At 30.1% G+C, this 18,635-nt stretch overlaps 2 protein-coding genes across 2 annotated transcripts in view; one reads left to right on the forward strand and one right to left on the reverse strand.

Annotated features, from left to right (window-relative positions):
• The window catches only part of LOC105360781 (uncharacterized), a 244,055-nt gene that overhangs the window by 21,348 nt on the left and 204,072 nt on the right, over window positions 1–18,635 (reverse strand). The gene's annotated exons all lie outside the window — the stretch shown is intronic.
• On the forward strand, window positions 12,327–14,070 carry Nedd8 (Nedd8 ubiquitin like modifier). The gene is made up of 4 exons (XM_011497514.1): window positions 12,327–12,463; window positions 12,544–12,561; window positions 13,648–13,760; window positions 13,840–14,070. The coding sequence occupies exons 1-4, from the start codon at window positions 12,446–12,448 to the stop codon at window positions 13,922–13,924; spliced, it is 234 nt and encodes a 77-aa protein (XP_011495816.1). The 5' UTR covers window positions 12,327–12,445; the 3' UTR covers window positions 13,925–14,070.

An 18,635-nucleotide genomic window follows, 5' to 3' on the forward strand; every position in this document is an offset into this window, starting at 1 on the left:
CCTTCATGTATTTTATTAATAATATTGATTATGCATAATTAATTAGCTTACCTTTCGCAACGACATTGTCAAGTATTATAAAATAAAACTATATATTTATATATTTAAAAATGAATGAATGATAAATACACCAATAGCGTTATACTTTTCAAATTTTTTGTTTATACAAACACGTCTCATTCATGCGCATCATTATGTTTTTTCAATTTTGCTTTTGACTTGCAATACATATATATCAACTTATTATATCGCTTATAATCGCAAGTAATAAATTTGAGGATTACATTGCAATCGCATTTTAAAAGAAACATTTTTTATTACTGTTGAAGCGATAAAAAAATGTGCTGCACCTCTAAAAGTTAAAACTACAATTGAATAGAAGAATGTAGGTAAAAAGATTTTGTCTTATGATTTTAGATGAAAAATGCGCGGAAAAACTTTTAATACTAGTATAATAATGAATGTGTATAATTAGTCATAGTAAAAGTAAGTATCAGACGTTAAATGGAACTTTGATGCGAGTATATAATAAACTTTACGGTATATTTTTACATTATTCTGGCATATAGTTTCTGCAACGCTGCTTTTACGAAAGTTTATTTCATTCTTCGGAGCGAGGGCTTGAATGTAAAAAGCGGCCAATCTAAGGAGTGTAATTTTCCTCGCCAGCCAATCTAGTCAGTTTACCACAAAATCCTTAAAATCATCCCAATTCCACGATTCTACTCTCCCTGCGCAGTCATCAATGCTTGTTCGAGCTATTGTTCGAGCACAAGGACAGCGGCGAGTTCTGTGTCGTGCAATCATAGCCGGGGAAGGGCCATTACACGGGCGGCAACAGGTAGACTGAGGCCCAGAAGCATCGAGCGAGGCGAATAACAAGAACGAGGAGGACTAAGGACTAAAGGACTAAGGTAGAAGCGCTGGGCAGAGCGGCTAGGGAACCGTAGGCGCGACTAGTGACTTGCGAGTGCCAAGAAATTCCCTCTCGCTTATTACGCGCGGCTTTTATAACGAGGGCGACGAAGAGAGGCTGCGATCGATGAATACAAGAGGGGACTCGTAAGCAACGTATGGACAAACGAGCGCCACCGTAATGGCATACGAGGCAAGTGCGCATTGACGAGCGAGCGCTTCTCAAAAGTGTCGCTTTACCTCTCTCGAGCATGTCCCTACTCATCGTCGAGGACTCTTATGAGAATACCATGTACGCGCTCTTCCTCCCGTCCGCGTCAAAAGTTTGTTATATACTAACGGACTCTATCATTAAATCGCATTACTCGTGTAAACGCGTTCATTACGTAGCTAAAAAATCTTAATAAGCGCCGCGCGTTTATTAATGGAAAAAGCCATTTACGAATTGACAGACTGTCTCTCTACTTTATGCTCCTCTTGCAATTATTCGAATTTCAAATTGCAAGACCTGTACCTCTATTTAGCCATAATTACAGTAATTTCGCGGAAAGTAATAATATGAATACGTATTATGCGTTTTTATAAATTACTATTTATAGAATAGTTTTATGCCGACGACGACTGTGCGTATAAGAGAGGCGACTCTACGGTAGATAGAAAGCGTTACATTTGCATCGGCACTTTCGTCGAGCGACAGTCATTCGCGTCTTTCCTTCATTTTACAAATTTCGACTTCTTTAATTACATCCACTATAATTCTCATCTTGGACTTTCTATATGTAATTTAATGTCAAGGTATTATTTGCCAAGGCGTACGAAACAATACGAATGCTTAGATAGCCAGGCGGCTGTCGGTGAAGGCGTTAACATTAACATTAATATGCTCTTACGTGAATTATAAGAGGCTGCAACGCGCTCGTTTTTCACAATGCACTTAAGACTTGGAGATAGGTTAAAAATTTTTTCCCCTGGCCATTAATTTCAGCCTCGCATTTCATAAATTTGTTCGGCAATCCTTCGTCAATTTCAAAAAACCTAGACCGCATTCTCGCGGCCAGCCCGTCCCACCTCATAAATATAAGCTTTGGAACGAGCCGGAGGAGCGAGGAAAAAAAGAAGAGAGCCGAACGTCCGACTTCCCGAATAGGCACTACGTGAGCCTGGACAATATGTAAGGATGACATGCGAGGGAGCAAGAGGCGATGCTCGTTATATCGCGAGAGGTAAATTGTCGCGTCTCCGGTGGATAAGGACGAGGTAAGGAACACGAGCTTTCGCTTGGTCTTGACGTAACGCTACGGCCATGTCCAGGGAAGGAGGATGATCGCGGCAAGCAGTCGAGAGGCAGCTGAAAGAGTCGTAGAGAAAGTGAGAAGAAGTATCCGTACTTGCAGGGATGAAGTGCCACGCTAGCGCACTTCTCAGCTGCTTTCGGTGCCTGAGAACCTGCGATCGTTCATTCGCACACACGTACACGTCGGATGTAAAGTGCTCTAAGTATGACGCCAACGTCACAGACTATCGCTTACTCTAACGCTTCACGTCGAAAACCATTGGATATTTATTTACGGTACTAGGAGGCCGAGGACTTCACTATTAGCTTTCTACCAGTGGAATAGAAATAACCCTTGCGTACTTGCCGAGATTTTTAAGAATAATTTACCCTTCGATGAGAAAAGTTAACGATGACTTTAATCATTTACCATCTGTAAAAAATATTCGTCAAGATTTGGCATTAAGAATCTTTATAGATGTTTCAAATTCCCTTCCATATAACTAAATCTTGAGATTGTATAATATAGTTAAGTTTTCTGATATTTCCAATTATCAACGATGAGTATTTTTTTTTCTTCATTTTTTCAATTTCATTATATTATTAATATGACAATATCTCGTGTATGCAATATTTAATTATTATGCAATATTGAACTTAAACTACCGCCTCTAAATATGACACAAGTTATATTACTGTTACTTCCTCTCAAACTAAAACTTATATCACTAAAAGTGTTTACTTCAAATAAATAGAATACTAAAATAAATATAAATATATAAGATAAATATATAAGATAATGAAATATAAATAAATAATATTTATGCATAACTGTTATCTATCTATCTGTCTATATATATATATATATATATTTCTGTGAAAAATTAATATACTCTTGATATTTTTCTTTTTCTTTTTTTTTTTGCTCAAAACAATCAGGATACTACTTATTTTATGTTAGATGTGAGGCTTTATCTGCAAATATAGTTCTACGCTCCTAGCGTGTGCGACAGAAACACGTGTAATAAGATAATGGATAAATTACTTCGGCGTAAATATTTTGAAATAATAGGATATATTTCTCAATGCAATTTCTTGAAACTGTTTAAAGGATTAATAATTATTATGATATCTCGATTATACATTTTAAAATTTTATGATTATTAACGAATAATTTTATAAACCATACATTATTTAAATTTATTTAATGAAATTTTCTTCCTATTGCCTATGGTCTTTGAATTTTTCAATAAGATGTATTAAACTAGATTATAAAATGCAATCATTAACCTATCATAATATTAAGAGTCGTCTCGTATTCAATTTTATAACGATAGCTTAAGTATACCCGTGTACATAAGCTGACAATAACAATTAGAAAATGTATAAATAAACTCATTAATTCACACATTACTTAGCTTATCTTGTAAATTAAAAGCATAATAGCCTAACTCTCGAAACTCTTATATTTAAAAATCAAAGATTATAATTCCCTTCTCGTCATTTTCTTTACGCCATATTAATTACAATTTCCTATTATTTCAATTCAAGCAATTTCCTAATAACTAGTCCATTATATTGGAAATAAATATATGTTAAGCTTTTACGATTTTAATTTTAACCGATCACTGTATAATACATTAGAAATTAGAAATACAATAAAATCCACTCTCGACATTTTTTAAATAAATCATCTAGTAAACAACAATTATAAATAGTGGCTTTCCTCGAAGCAATAAGAGGTACACGGGCAAAAAATAATTATAAAAGAAGCCTTGATCGAAACGCAAATACTTCTATGTCGCGACGATTCATCGGCAGCGATTCCACGTAACCATTCAAAAGCGGTCACATGCGCGTAAGCAAGCGATTTAGATCAATATCAGAGCGCAAGTAAACTACTCGTCTCTTTCCAACACATCAACTGAAATATTTTCCTTTTCCATCCGATAAAAATATATTGTCACTGATATTGGGTTCATTACGACAGAGTTTTATTAAAAATTCGCGTTCTCGCAGATTTGTCGGGTCTAAGCAACGCAAGGAAATTATGGTTTTAGATTTTTCATTTCATCAAAAACGGGGAGACAATATATAAATTACCTAAGTCAAATAAGTTTCTATTTAAAATATCAGACGTGTATAGGCCACTTTACTTTTATGTTACCAATTTCATGATTAAAAGAAATTTTATTAACGTACGTATTATCGAATAAAGTTTACAGAAATATTTATTAAAGTAATCGGCAGAAGTCTGCGGAATAATAACACAACATTACAGAAATTGAATGGGAATGTATTTCTTTAGCTTTTAAAATTCCTTGAAATAAATACACAATAAATCCTGAAATAAATAAATATATCATAATTCACAAATAAATAAATGGAAGTGAGTAGTATATTAAAAATAAAAATACTAACAATTACATTAGCATATAAATTATCAATATTAACAGAATAATGTAATATCTAGTTGTTCGGTAATAAAGAAGAAATATATTATTGTTAAGAAGATATAAAGTATTTATTATACTTTATTTATTTTATCATCGTAGACATTATCATAAATAATTTCAGTTCCAGTGCCTGACTTAAATCAGCTAAACAATAGCTAATGACAATTCTGTCTATCACTTTGATTTATCGTGTCTAATTTTCTTTGCAATACTGACTTGTTATAATTTTGCAATGAAATATAAAATAGTTATACTAATGTTATTAAGATAAATTATAGAAAGCTATATAAATTTATTGCAAAATATAATATCATTTAAATTATGCAGACTACGTTGCTATGAATCAATGACAGATTATGTTAACTTTTATCCGATTTCATGTTAACATAAGAAATACAAAATCTGAAATGAACTTTATTTATTATCAATAGACATATCTTTTACCTAAATCAATACATCTCTAACAGATGCAAAGATTTTGTTAAATGAAAAATACACTATTACTTAAAGATAAAATTACAATAACAAAAAAGAAACGTGAGCTTTTCTTAAAGTTATATGACAATGTCATAAATTTATTATAATCGTTATAGATTGATATTTTCTGTTTCGAAAATATCATGAAATAGAATGCATGTAGGTGACAAACCAGAGCATATGCTACTGAAAAGAGTAACGGAGAAAGTGAAGTACCAGGTCCCTACTTATTCAGCAGGTATATTACTGATGCCTGACATCAAGCAATAAGGATATACTGATTTTTCCCCCATGACAACGAGTCCTTCTACCTTTGCGGGTAGACTTGACCTGAATGGAAATTCGTAAATTAAATAAACGGAAATTTTTAAATTAAATTCTCTTTATCAACAGATGTCTGATCTCGGTAATAACTATATGATACCAATAAGTATAGCCATGAGTAAAGGACTTTAAGCAATAATGTACAATTATAAATTTCAAAATTTATATTATTGAATAACGTAGAACTTCATTAATAAACCTTATCAATTATTATTCAGAATAATTTTAAGTGCTCATATATTAATTGCAACATTAAAAATGTATAATATATATAGTTTCATAAAGTAAGAGTTGATTAATGAAGATTAAAATTACTAATATAATTGCTTTTGATAATAATATAATGTTAGTTATCATTAGCAACATGATGCTATTATTAATGCAAAATATTAGTTATTCCATTAAACATTGATGATCAATATGTAAAAAAATATTAATGAGCGTAATGATCTCATAAATATTGAAAATATAAATACAGGATAATTAACTAAAACTTGAGTATGATATCAAAATGGAATGTCAATCAGAATAAATGATTAAACTTGATAAAACTATGTTTATATTTTCACACATATTTTTACCCTACACGGATTGAGTTTAAAATATTATCTACATTATTATAATGGTAAAAAATTTCGTGCGTACGTGTAACGAACATAATTGCACCCAATGCTAATGATTTTCCCTCCTTTGAGAAAAGTGTGTAAAAGCTCAAGAAAAAGGCCTTCAAATAAAATTTCTGTTTCGCGCTCATTATCAGGTTTTCAAGAATTACTCGTCAAAGTGTCTGGCAATGCACAAACTCGGCCGACATTCCAACAACGAAATAGTCGTCGTCGTCGTCTCTCTCTCTCTCTCTCTCTCTCTCTCTCTTTCTCTCTCGACTTCCCCCATATCTTCATCTTGCAATTGAGCTCCCGGACTGTGGAGAAGAAAGGACGGTAGTAGCGATTATGTTGGCGCTGCCGAGTGCACGAGTTCCTAATCAGCGCCGGCGGCGGCCTCTGCTCGCGGAACTTTGCGCGCATTACTCGCGCACTGCAGCACTCGAATTCTCGACAATTAGGCGAGGGGAGGCCGTTCCTAGGATGCTCCTATCTTCAATACCAGACTCTATCCCACTTTGGTGTATTATTACCGTTATTTCATTTTTCTATCATTGATGCTTTTTTCATTTCCCATAAATTGCCGTTTGGATGAAAATGCTTGTCTACCTTAAAATCAAGACCTCTATGAAGGAATTATTGACATTCGATTGTGTTTATGTGTCGATAAAAGGTGTTTATTTAATGAAAATTAAGAAATTTCAATTTTTCCCGCAAAATATTTCAATTGATTATATTTATTTTGCAATATAAGCAATCTTAAATAAATATCAATAACTTTTGAAATTCTGAAAAATAACTATGATAGTCTTTTGAGCAACTTAATCGACATATCTATTTACATGATATTATAAAATAAATATAAATTATAACGCAAAATAATCTTTTTATTAATGTAATACAAATAGTTTTTATTGAGATTGTGTGTGTCCCATTTTTATGCAAATTAAATTCCGAATTCCATGGTGTAAATTTTCTTATACGGATTATGTCGAAAAAATTATATAAATATTAATTAATATTAATTTGTAGTTTATTAATTGAGCCATTAGTTTATATGTGCATTTAAATGAGCTCAATTATTTCAATGATTATTATATATCTTTATCAATCTAATCAATATACGAATAGCACGTGAAATTGTTATTATGAATACTTAATGAATATTTTAATAAATTAATTAATTATAACATAATTAAAAATGTAAGTTTTTTAAGTTTATTCAATATTATAACTTAGTTATGAAGCGAATATAAATATTATAATTGATTAAAAAATTAAAATAATATATATGTAGATATATAATGTTGAATTGTTTATGTTTGGCTTATCCGTTACAATATAAATTTGTTATATACTAATGATGCATACAAATATATATTTATATAAATTTATTTATTTATTTATTCATTCATTTATTAATATATTATTTCGAATATTCATGATCAAGGGTACAATTAGAATAAATGTACCCTTTATCAATTTTTAAATTAATCAAACTAATTTTAATTTATATTACTGAGTTAAAATAATAGAGAAAAAAGGAATTTTTTTAAGTAATATAGCTTAATAAATGTAAAATAATGCAACTTTGTCGTCTTATTGTGATTGTTTTTGCATGAAAATGTAATAGATTCTTTTAAAGAAAATAAAAAATTATTCAAATAAAAATCCAATTTTAATGAAATAGTATTATATATAATAATATCCTAAAATAAAATATTCACTAATTTTTTGCAAATCATTAGTTTACCATTAAAAGTAAATAATGAATAGTACATTTTATTTATGTAATGATACTTTCATTGTGGATTAAGTAGATTAATGAATGTTATTATAAATAGCATGTACGTAGCACGTATATAATCAAAATTCTCTACCAGGTACATTGATGATACAACTTTTGTAAATAAAAATTTTAATTTATTTATAGACATTTAAAAATTATTCGTTAATCTAATTGTGAATTTATGAAATTAATGATTTTATCCTTTATATTTTTTTCCCTTTTACTTTTGAAATTAATTATAATTTTCACGATATATTAATATACACATAGCTTCTATTAATTAGTTATTTTTCCTGTTTTATTATATTCTTTTATTTTATTTATCTAATTAAATGAAAAATCAAGGTACACTGAATGCCAAGGAACCTGTAAAAGTTATTTGTGATTGTATTTTTTTTTTTGTAAGAGGGAGATTATTTTGTATAAAGTGTTGGCACATTCAGTTTGATAAGACAAAGTCATTGACACTAAATACAAAAATGCTCTTTCAAAAAAATATTTATCATTGAGACATCGTTTAATTTAGAAATTAAGTGCTAATGTTTTTCATTAACATCCGATTAAGCAATAAAAACACATTTCGAAATGAGAAATGCCTATAAATTATGTATTTAATAACAGAGACTGACATCAGAGAATTTCATTATACAATTAATTGACGTGAAAATTTCGTATGATAATATTTACAATTATAAATAATTTAAAATCCATTATACTATAAGTTCATACTTCAATTTTTTTCAATAACACTTATTACATTCAATTTGATGAACAATATGCTTTTTTCTTACTCGGTAAACTTGATATTATCACTTTATACTTATCTACTAATACCTTGATCCTCGTTTTTAAGCATTTAAGTACTCAAGCATAGGCTCATTAATCTCAATTGCTCTGTAAATCCGTAGACAATGGCCGACGTCCAGGTGATTGGTTTTGCCGGAATCGCGTTATATTCGCAGTTATCTCCTTTTGGCTGTCATGGGTTCCAAAGTATTAACATCAAAGTGTCAAAATACCTTTTGGCAGCTCGCTTGTTAATGAGCGAAGCTGCGGCTAATTTAATTTTATTTGCGTGCTTGCGCCTTACGCTTCTTAAGTTAAGCTTCTCGTTGGTGATTTACTTGACCAAGAGTTGAGAATATGAGAATAAACATTATTTGACAACGCGAGTAACGTAATAACTTTTACAGGTTCCTTGGCATTCAGTGTACCTTGATTTTTCATTTGATGACACACGATAACCGATAATCCACGATAATCTAAATACAGATTTTGCATTCTAATATTGTATGTACGTATGATTAGAATATTTTAAAAGTCGACCACTAAATTACATATCTATTCTATAAAATCTACATATAACAGAAGTAAGCTTAGATGAGAGAATCACGTGCTAAAGAATAGAAACACGTATACTGGAAAATTGACGGAAGTCGAATACTTCGAACAAGAGGCAAATCCCGGAACCTCATGTTTTTCGCGTTCCTTTTTCATTTTCTTTCTCTCTTTCTCCCTTTCCTTACTGCGTCTCCTACTCGCAAGTGCTGCGAACTGTACAATTAGAGCGTTACAGAACTGTTCATTACTCCGAACAAGAGGCGCATCGTCCCGAGTCCGACGTTCCTTCCTCCTCCCCCCTCCCCTTCCTCTCTTCCCTGAGAATGAACTTAGTATCTTTTTTTAGTTTTCTTTATCTCTTTAATCTCATTCTTTCTCCACCCTTACTCACGTATTTTATATTTTTTCACAATTTCGATCCGTTTTTCACACGATTAAAATTCCATGTATTTTAAAAAACATACTTCAAATTGATTTTGGATTAATGTCAGCTCATTATAACTATTCGTTAGTATTTATTAAATTGAAATGTCTGATAATTTTGATTTTTTTTTTTAATTTTTCTCTATTTTAAAAAAGTGTCTCTTCAATTACAAGCCAATAGAATAATCATAACTAAACATTTGATTATACAAAACAACGACTAAATTAATTAGTTATGTAATAATTGTTGTTGAAATCAACTGTATTATACCAATGAATTTGTCATCAAATTGATTTTGTATTCGGTACTTCAGAAAGGTCAGTGAAATTTTTGCAAAAATCCACATGCATTTTGCGCGTAGCTTATTACATTAGCCAGGCTCTTTGATTAAAATCGAGTTACAATGTCATAATTGCTTACATTTCTTAAATGTATTTACAGTGTGGATGATTACAGGTATTTGAAGAAAAATCGTCGATTCAGCCCTGTCGAGCCCAAGAGAAGGGTGGAGTAGCTTGCGTCCATTGTTATACATTCATCGAGCGGGAGTCTCGTGTCGAAAACAAAAGCCGTGACGGACGTTTCCTGGTGAAAGAGCGGCAGAGTGCGGCAGTCCTTCTCCTTCCGGCCGTCGATCGGACGGCTTCCGCTGTACTCGACCTCTTCGTCCCAATGCTTTTAATTGAGCCCCTTGCCACTCGATCGCTCCACACTCTCTATCATTGAAATCTCCGAGCGATCGCGTGGCAATGACCCGTTGACCCCGATGACCGGCTAACGATCGACCCACCGCGTAGATCCGCCACTTGCGCGCCGATCGCCCTCGCCTCTCTATAAATCACGGCACGTCCAACTTTGATCTCTATGTCGATCTCGTGCACACGAACGATACAGATTCTTGCAAGGGACATTTTTTCCGCTTTCGGTTTTAGTCTTCGGCGAGCCTTTTCCGCACATGTACCGATGCTGCCAATGAGCTTTCCCAAGTAGGACGCCTGATGACTTTGGCGCTATCCCCGAATGAGTGTACATACTTCTTCTCGGTACTAGACGACGTTTCTTTTAGTTTATATTGGCGACGTTACGTACTCTCTACTTATCTTCTTGTCTGCTTTATTTAAGTGCTCGATTTAACATGAGTGAATTTGTTATAATTCGTGATTATATGTTTATGTATTAAAGGCATGAATTGATATTGCATTAAGCATAAACAGTAGAGCACTAAGTTTTTCTTCGTTATTTGATAATAAATACATTTTATTTGCACAATCCGAACAACTTTTCAATATTTAAATGTATATTGCAGATATTTTCACACATGAAAGACATTATTTTGCAAAAGTTCTTAACTTAATTAATTTCGATATTTTGAATTTATGTAGTTTTTAAATTCATGAATTAATTTAGTCTCAAAAATATAATCAATTTTAATATTGTTTATTAATATTATTAATTATAAAGAGCCATAATGTAAGTTAATATAATAATAGTGACCAAAGTTTATATAATTTTCATAAATATAAGTTCTATTTAGAGTATCAATCAATTATGATATTGCAATATTGAATATTAGTATTTTTACTTTCAATTACACAAATATAAAAGATTTGAAAATTAAGTTGCAACGTCGGGAGAAACTATTCATCGACAATACTGCAAAGATGGAACGGGACGTGGATGGTAATCGAAATTCACACGCATCGTCGTCTATCAAGATCAAGTGCACTTGCGCGCTTGTATATGTTTATAGGTGCTGGTACAGTCTACGAAGCTCTATCAGATAATTGTTACTGATTACTGATAGTATCTCATCAGCATTGATCGTAGAGCGACTTTAATTAGGCGATAGAGGCTAATGACAGAGTCCGACGTTCCTTGTGTTGATTGACGGCCAGCATCTGTGTTAGGTATCGTTCAGTTTCCTCCAAGGATCTTTCCTTAGTTTGCTTGTAAGCTCGGAAAATGTATAAAACAATCATTGCTTATATAATCAAAGCAAAATCTGCCAAAAGAATTTTTATATTCATTCACTTTTCAATATATGAAAAATTATCCAAATTATCATGTCTATTCTATGGTGAAAAGCTTAATTTTGTAAATATATTTAAATAAGATGAAATATAATTAATTACATTAATGAATTTATATTAAAATTGTATATAATTGATCATAGTAAAATATATTTTTACAATGTGCATTTTATTTATATATTGATTTTGAAATATTTATTTTTAAATTTTTGTACACACATATATATATATATATATATATATATATATATATATATATACGAAAATTTTACAAATTTGCTTATATAATATTTCATTAAACATGAAAATGAAAAGAAAGTTATTGAATTTTAAAGATTTATATATGCATATTTTTATATTTGAAATATATGCACAAATATATATACAAAATATAAGTAAAATGTAAAAAATCATTGTTTTAATGAAATAACGAAATAAGATAATGAAATAATTATAAGAATGTACGGAGAATTCTAATTCAACAAAAAAATGCTAGATAGTTTATATAGTGTATTTACTCGCACACATGCAGAGTATAATAAAAGTTGTAAGATTTGGTTTTTAAAAATACTCCTAACGTACAAGCATGATGAGAATGAATGAAATTTTATAAAATGGCATTTATTCAAGTTTGTTTGTATGCGCATGCGCAGTGAGATTTGGCGAAATATATGCAGAGCTTTGGAAACAAGAAATTGCGGAACACAACGAACTACGAGACAAATTTCCGGTTACCCGCCTATACTGAGTATCGTGATCGTTGTGAAAATTAATTTTTGTAATTTCGACAGATAGATCATTAGCTACAAAAATGTTGATTAAAGTGAAGGTAAAGCGTTTATTCTTGTGTTATTGTGAAAATCTAACGTGAATAATGCGTCACTGATCTGTCGATTCTTTACTTTTCAGACCTTGACGGGAAAAGAAGTGAGTATTCAAATTATTCTAACCTAGTAAAATACAACAAGCCGGCTATTGACTTATTGTATTAGAGTTTTTAGTAGATTAGATTTTTACATAACAAATGTTTTGTGGAAATGCTAATGATTTATGTTTGATATCAGAAATAACCCTAACCTCAATCAACATAATATGCAATGCATAATGTAGCAATGACTATATAAATGAGTATTTACTTTTGTTATTAGTGAATTTAAATGCTGTGTAATACTATGAGTTAATTATATCCCTTGAATAAAATATATTAGCAGAATTTAAAAGACCCCATAAATGTCTTGTTGCAGTTGATTTATTTTTATTTTCTATCGAATCTGTTTCAATATTTGTTATCCACATATTTAATACCAAATATAGATGTTCAAAAAATGAAGTTATTTGTATTATTATTAATCTAAGTTTTATAAACATTTTTAACAATTTTTAATTCTAATAGAAAATTTTCAAGATAAAATCTTTTCTAATACTGTAATGATTGCTTGAGAAAGCAGGTAAATGCAAATACTTATTTAAGTGTCATTATTAAATTTTAATTCTACTTCATTTTTTTAAATTTATTACCAATAACAAATAACTTTATATAGTATAAACTTATAAGTGTATAAAATATAAATTTATATCAATATAAAATGTTATATCTCTTATATATTTCATCAAATATTGTTCTAATTATTAAATAAATGTAATGAAAATTTTTAGAAGTAGAAAAACAATTTGATTTTTTAATATACTTAAATTTAATTGCATCATCAATTAAAATATATTTTTATTCAAGTATATATATATATATATATATATACACAGCCATATATAGCGAATAATCCCTATAAACTATTATGTAGCTCTTGTTAATTATTCTTCGTCGATGTTATGATACTATGCACGATTATTAAATATAATTTAATAAATTTTCATGATCACCATTTTCAGTATTACTTACTATACTTTCACTACTCATTGTATAGAAATTTCATAGAATAAGTTCCTTTATTTATGTTTAATGACACTGCTCATTTACATAGAATAATTTTATTATTGAAAATATCTTTAATTTAGATTGAAATAGATATTGAGCCTACTGACAAAGTCGAAAGAATCAAAGAACGAGTCGAGGAAAAAGAAGGCATTCCACCACAACAACAAAGACTGATATTTTCAGGAAAACAAATGTATAGATTTAATAATTATTATGGCTGTGTCTTTTTAATAATAATATTACAAAAAAAATTAATTTAATTTCTTTTTTAGGAACGATGAAAAGACTGCCCAAGATTACAAAGTTCAAGGTGGTTCGGTTTTGCATTTGGTACTTGCTTTAAGAGGAGGTCTATGAGACTTTCCTGTGGAATGCAAAGTGTATTTTATAAGGAATGAAAAACTACACTGAAAAGCTTTCGTAAATTAATTTGTTTTTAATGTTTAAGCTTTATAAGTGTAAGATGTAAAGAGTAAGAATAAAAAAATAAATAATTTAAAATAAAAAGTCTTTAATACTATATGTCATGAAATTATATAATTAATAAAATGAATAATTTGTAAAAGAATAGTTATTGTAATTATTTATGTACCTTAATAACCCATTTTATTCAAGTATATATGATGATTTCATAAATATTGTAAGTTAATATAGATTTATTTTTAAAAATGTATTTGAACTTCAATACTGAACATCATTTGAATATATTTTTAATAATATACAAACCCATATGTTTCATTAACAAAAAAAAAATATATATATATTTTAGAAATAATAATAACATATATTACTAATAAACAAACGCTTATAATAAAGTATGTATAAATTGTTTGCCTTTTGTAAATAATTTAATTTTTAAAGCTTTTGGTATAATAAATTCTACTTTCAGTTCCTTATTAGTTCCTAATTTCTGTTATATATATATATATATATATATATATATATATATATATATATATATATATATATATATATATATATATATATATATATATATATATATATATATATATATATATATATATATATATATATATATATATATATATATATATATATCAATTCTTAGTCACTTAAAGATAAAATTTACACACGTTTCTGTCGATTGAATAAATCCACTTCGAACATCAATGTCGTTTTAATTATAGTTGTACATGCTGTAATGCCAACAAATATGCATTTTGGAAAAATATTTCAAAGAATTTCAAAAAACAAAACTAAAATAACGGGAAAATCATCAGCTTTTGAGTAAAGTATCATTATAATACAAAAAAAAATTTTTGTAATGAAAGCATGAAAAACCTTATAGCTGGTAATTAAGAATACCAATTTCATTTGCTTTAAAATTAAACTTAGTACTCTTTAAAGACTTTTAAAAAATGTTTATGAAAAAAATTAAATTAATAATAATTTAAATAATGATAGTATACTTTTATAATTCCATATAATAATATGTGAAAATATCTTGTTACTTTGTTTTAATCGTTAATATTCATGAAAAAATGTATTATATGTAATATATCAATATTACTTATAATGCAATAAAATATGAATATAATGCAAGATAATGTAAGATTTTAATTTTTAAAAATAATAAATACGAAGCACTAAAAATTTTTTGTTTTTTTTTTTTAATACTATTAGTGGAACATATCTATCGTGTTAAAATAATTCATTTTAAACGATAATCAAATATTGTGCTAAAATAATTAAGGGCCAATAAAATAATCTCTTTCTAAAATACGAGAGAAAAATAGAGCTAGTAAGATCCTTGAAGAGAGAAAAAAACTTAAGGAAGCTTAAAGAAGCCTAAAACAAAATAGTATAGAGTGCTTAACGGGGCAATAAAAGCGTAAAAAGCAAGATAATGTCCTGGTGCACGAGGCTCGTCCCAGCCAAGCAGATGTTGCGTCGACGTGTGTCGATGTAAGTCCGACTGACTCGGCAGATTTCGTGTTTCCTTATAGCCTTTGCAATTTGCTGCTACATACGCGAGATTTCGAAAGAGCTCTAAAAGAAGAGGAGAATCGCACGCACCGCGATTATACTTTCTCGGCTGAATTTCCCTTGAATATAAGGAAGTTTTCAGCGTGTCCACGGCATCGAAATATCCTTCACTTAACGTTATTCGAATTTTTCGTTTTACATATTGCGCACACCAATTTTTATATTATATTAGTAAGCTATAACATTATAGCTTAGTTATGGACGTTATAAAATTGCATTATAAGTGGCACTTTTACTCACATTATATCTGTTTGACAACTTTAGATTCATACGTTAGTAAAATAAACTTAGTTATAATATATAATTAAGTTATACATAATAAAACTGAATATGTACGATTTTAATTTTAATAGCAGTCACAACCGCAATTGTTCCTACGTGAGATTGTGAGAAATTATTTATCTCATTAAGCGTAAATAGTTGTTTCATAATGTTTAACAATTAATTTCCAAGATAATTATAATTTTCACTTTGAAACTTTGATTATGCCTCTAATTATGTCATATCCTTACATCATTATTATTAGAGAAGTTTTTGATAACATTATATCTTAGGCATTTTACGAAGAAAATAAGAGAACAAAGTACAGAAGCATTAAATACAAATTTAAGGATTTATAATACAAAGTATTTAGAATTATGTACGATAAAGCTTGATTACGCTTATTAAACTTTATTTCTAAGATGAATTAATAAAATCGTAACTTCTCAATGTAATAAGTCACAATGAGTTAACAACACCGGTTTTAACAGCATCGGTTAGTTTTAAATAAGTGTATTTAATAATCGTATTTAATAATACGATTTTTGCTTCGTAAATAATACGATTGACTATATTTCTCAGATGTACAACAATTACAAATATTTCTAATTATAATACATATATTCTGGATAAATGTAAGTATGAATTTTTTACTTCATAAATATTTTTAATGAATTATGAACAATTTGCTCTTTATCTTAAATATGCATAACAAAATTACATGATCAATGTATACTTGACGTTAATCAAGGATTAAGAAAAAAATTTTACTATTTACATTTAATACTAAGGAAAAAATGTATTGGTCGAGATTTACTCGTAAAAGAAAAGAAATAGTACATCTTGATCCTTGAATAAAATTGTCGGTGTGCAGACGAAAGAAAATACCAATTATTAATTGCCGTGCCAAGCAAATAGAAATCGATAAATCATAGGTATACAGTGCGTAAGTTGGAACAAGTATCCCAGGCTAGACATTTCATTCTTTTACATTCACGTACGATATGTCCAGGACTAAATTTTCACTCTGACTTACAATAATTTTTTTTTAATCATTCTTATTTCAGCGTGTGACACAGATCGTCACTTTTTCTCTCTTGCTAAAGTAAATTTCACAAGTTGGCGACTGTTATTCGGCAAATATATCGCAAATTACAAGTGCCAAGCAATCAAAGTAAAAGTTTTAACATACGTCCCGTCGAACTTCTGGCAGTGTTAAGTTCTATAAATTCATAAACCACTCACTTTCAACCTCTCACTAATATCCATAATTATATTATCATCGAGACTCATGACCCAAGCATCGTTGACCCAATGGCTCAATGACATGAAATCTGCGACTATGCTTATTCATCTTTATTCTTTAATATGGTCTTTCTCTTCCCGCGTGCCCTCTTCATCTTATTCTCTTATCTCTTATATCGGAATTTTTGTTGATTACATTTTATCTCTCCCCCGTGGGAGTATTACTTATAGAATTCCAATAAGGAGTCCATTTGACAGGATATACAAGGATACGTGAAAGTTGATGCCGGAAATACGTGTTGGTCGTAATGGGCCGCAATTTTATGAGGTCAATTCGCAATCGTTTCTGTTCCACTCGTGGGCGCAACAAGCGAACACTTATACTGAGCTTCACTCGTATGCTGTGAGATTTTATTCTTATTCGATTTACTTGATTTACATGAATGTGCAATTTTTTTGTTTGTTTTTTATTTTGTATGTATGTAAAAAAAGGATCCAACATTTTGCAAGAGAATTGAGAACAAGAAAATTATACTGCGCTTATAATGTAATACGAACATGGTATTTGATTTGCATTTGCGTAGAGCAGCATTATCACGAGCATGGGAATTATATATTTAGTCACTATTAGAAGTAAATGATAAGAGAACGTCTTTATTGAAACACAAATGCTCATATTATTATTGTTTTGTATTATTTGCAAGTGTTTGGAACTAAGCGCGTTAAAGTCCGTATCTTAGTCAAAGTGCAAGATAACGGAGCTTGCATAAAGACTGTAGTCACTCGTGTACCGTTTTTAACATATGTAGTAAGTATTACTAAATAAGATACTTTATACAATTACTCGGAGCGTCGAAAGTCAAATAATACTTAACGGTAATTAGATTCGGTGTAAAGAAGACAAAAAGTAGAAAAAAGTATTAAGAAAGAGAAGAAAAGTAGGGGAATAATGCGAGTATTGACGATATTTGCATAAGAGCTTCACCGCATGGAAAAAGGATCGGAAAATAATAGTCAATGGTCGTTAAATAAATCTATCCCCGATACGTGCAGCGGCAAATTCCAGTGGGGGAGGAACTTGATGCCGTGCATCCCGTTGCAGGTGGAGAGTACGAGGCGAGTGCGGAACAATCGACCCTTTGTTTAATCAATCCTTTTTCATTTAAGTGATTATTTAAATGAGCGCTCACGCGGCTCTTTACGACTCTGGCGCGCTTTTATAGTCCTCGCGGGATGCTAATGTGTCAATTATGCGCGAGTGTTTATTCAATTGGTCGCGAGCGGCTTGACAAAGTGTAGAGAAGCCGCTCGCGCTTATTAAGGATTCGCCTCGCGCGCTAGCGGCTTTGACGAAATTATTAACGACCGATGATTGATGCTGGAGCATTGTTTGAGGACCGAGCATAAATATTCTTTATTGCGAGCGCATTATGGTATTACGAATGAATACGGAAAGTATGCGATGCGGCTAAATCATTTGCTCACAGACGCAAGTGGCTGTAAAAATGTAGCCATTGATTTATTTTGATGTTTTTATAAAATTATGATGTATTGT

Source organism: Ceratosolen solmsi, unplaced genomic scaffold (genome assembly GCF_000503995.2).
Source record: "Ceratosolen solmsi marchali unplaced genomic scaffold, CerSol_1.0 scaffold47, whole genome shotgun sequence".
In the NCBI taxonomy this organism is placed as follows: domain Eukaryota; kingdom Metazoa; phylum Arthropoda; class Insecta; order Hymenoptera; family Agaonidae; genus Ceratosolen; species Ceratosolen solmsi.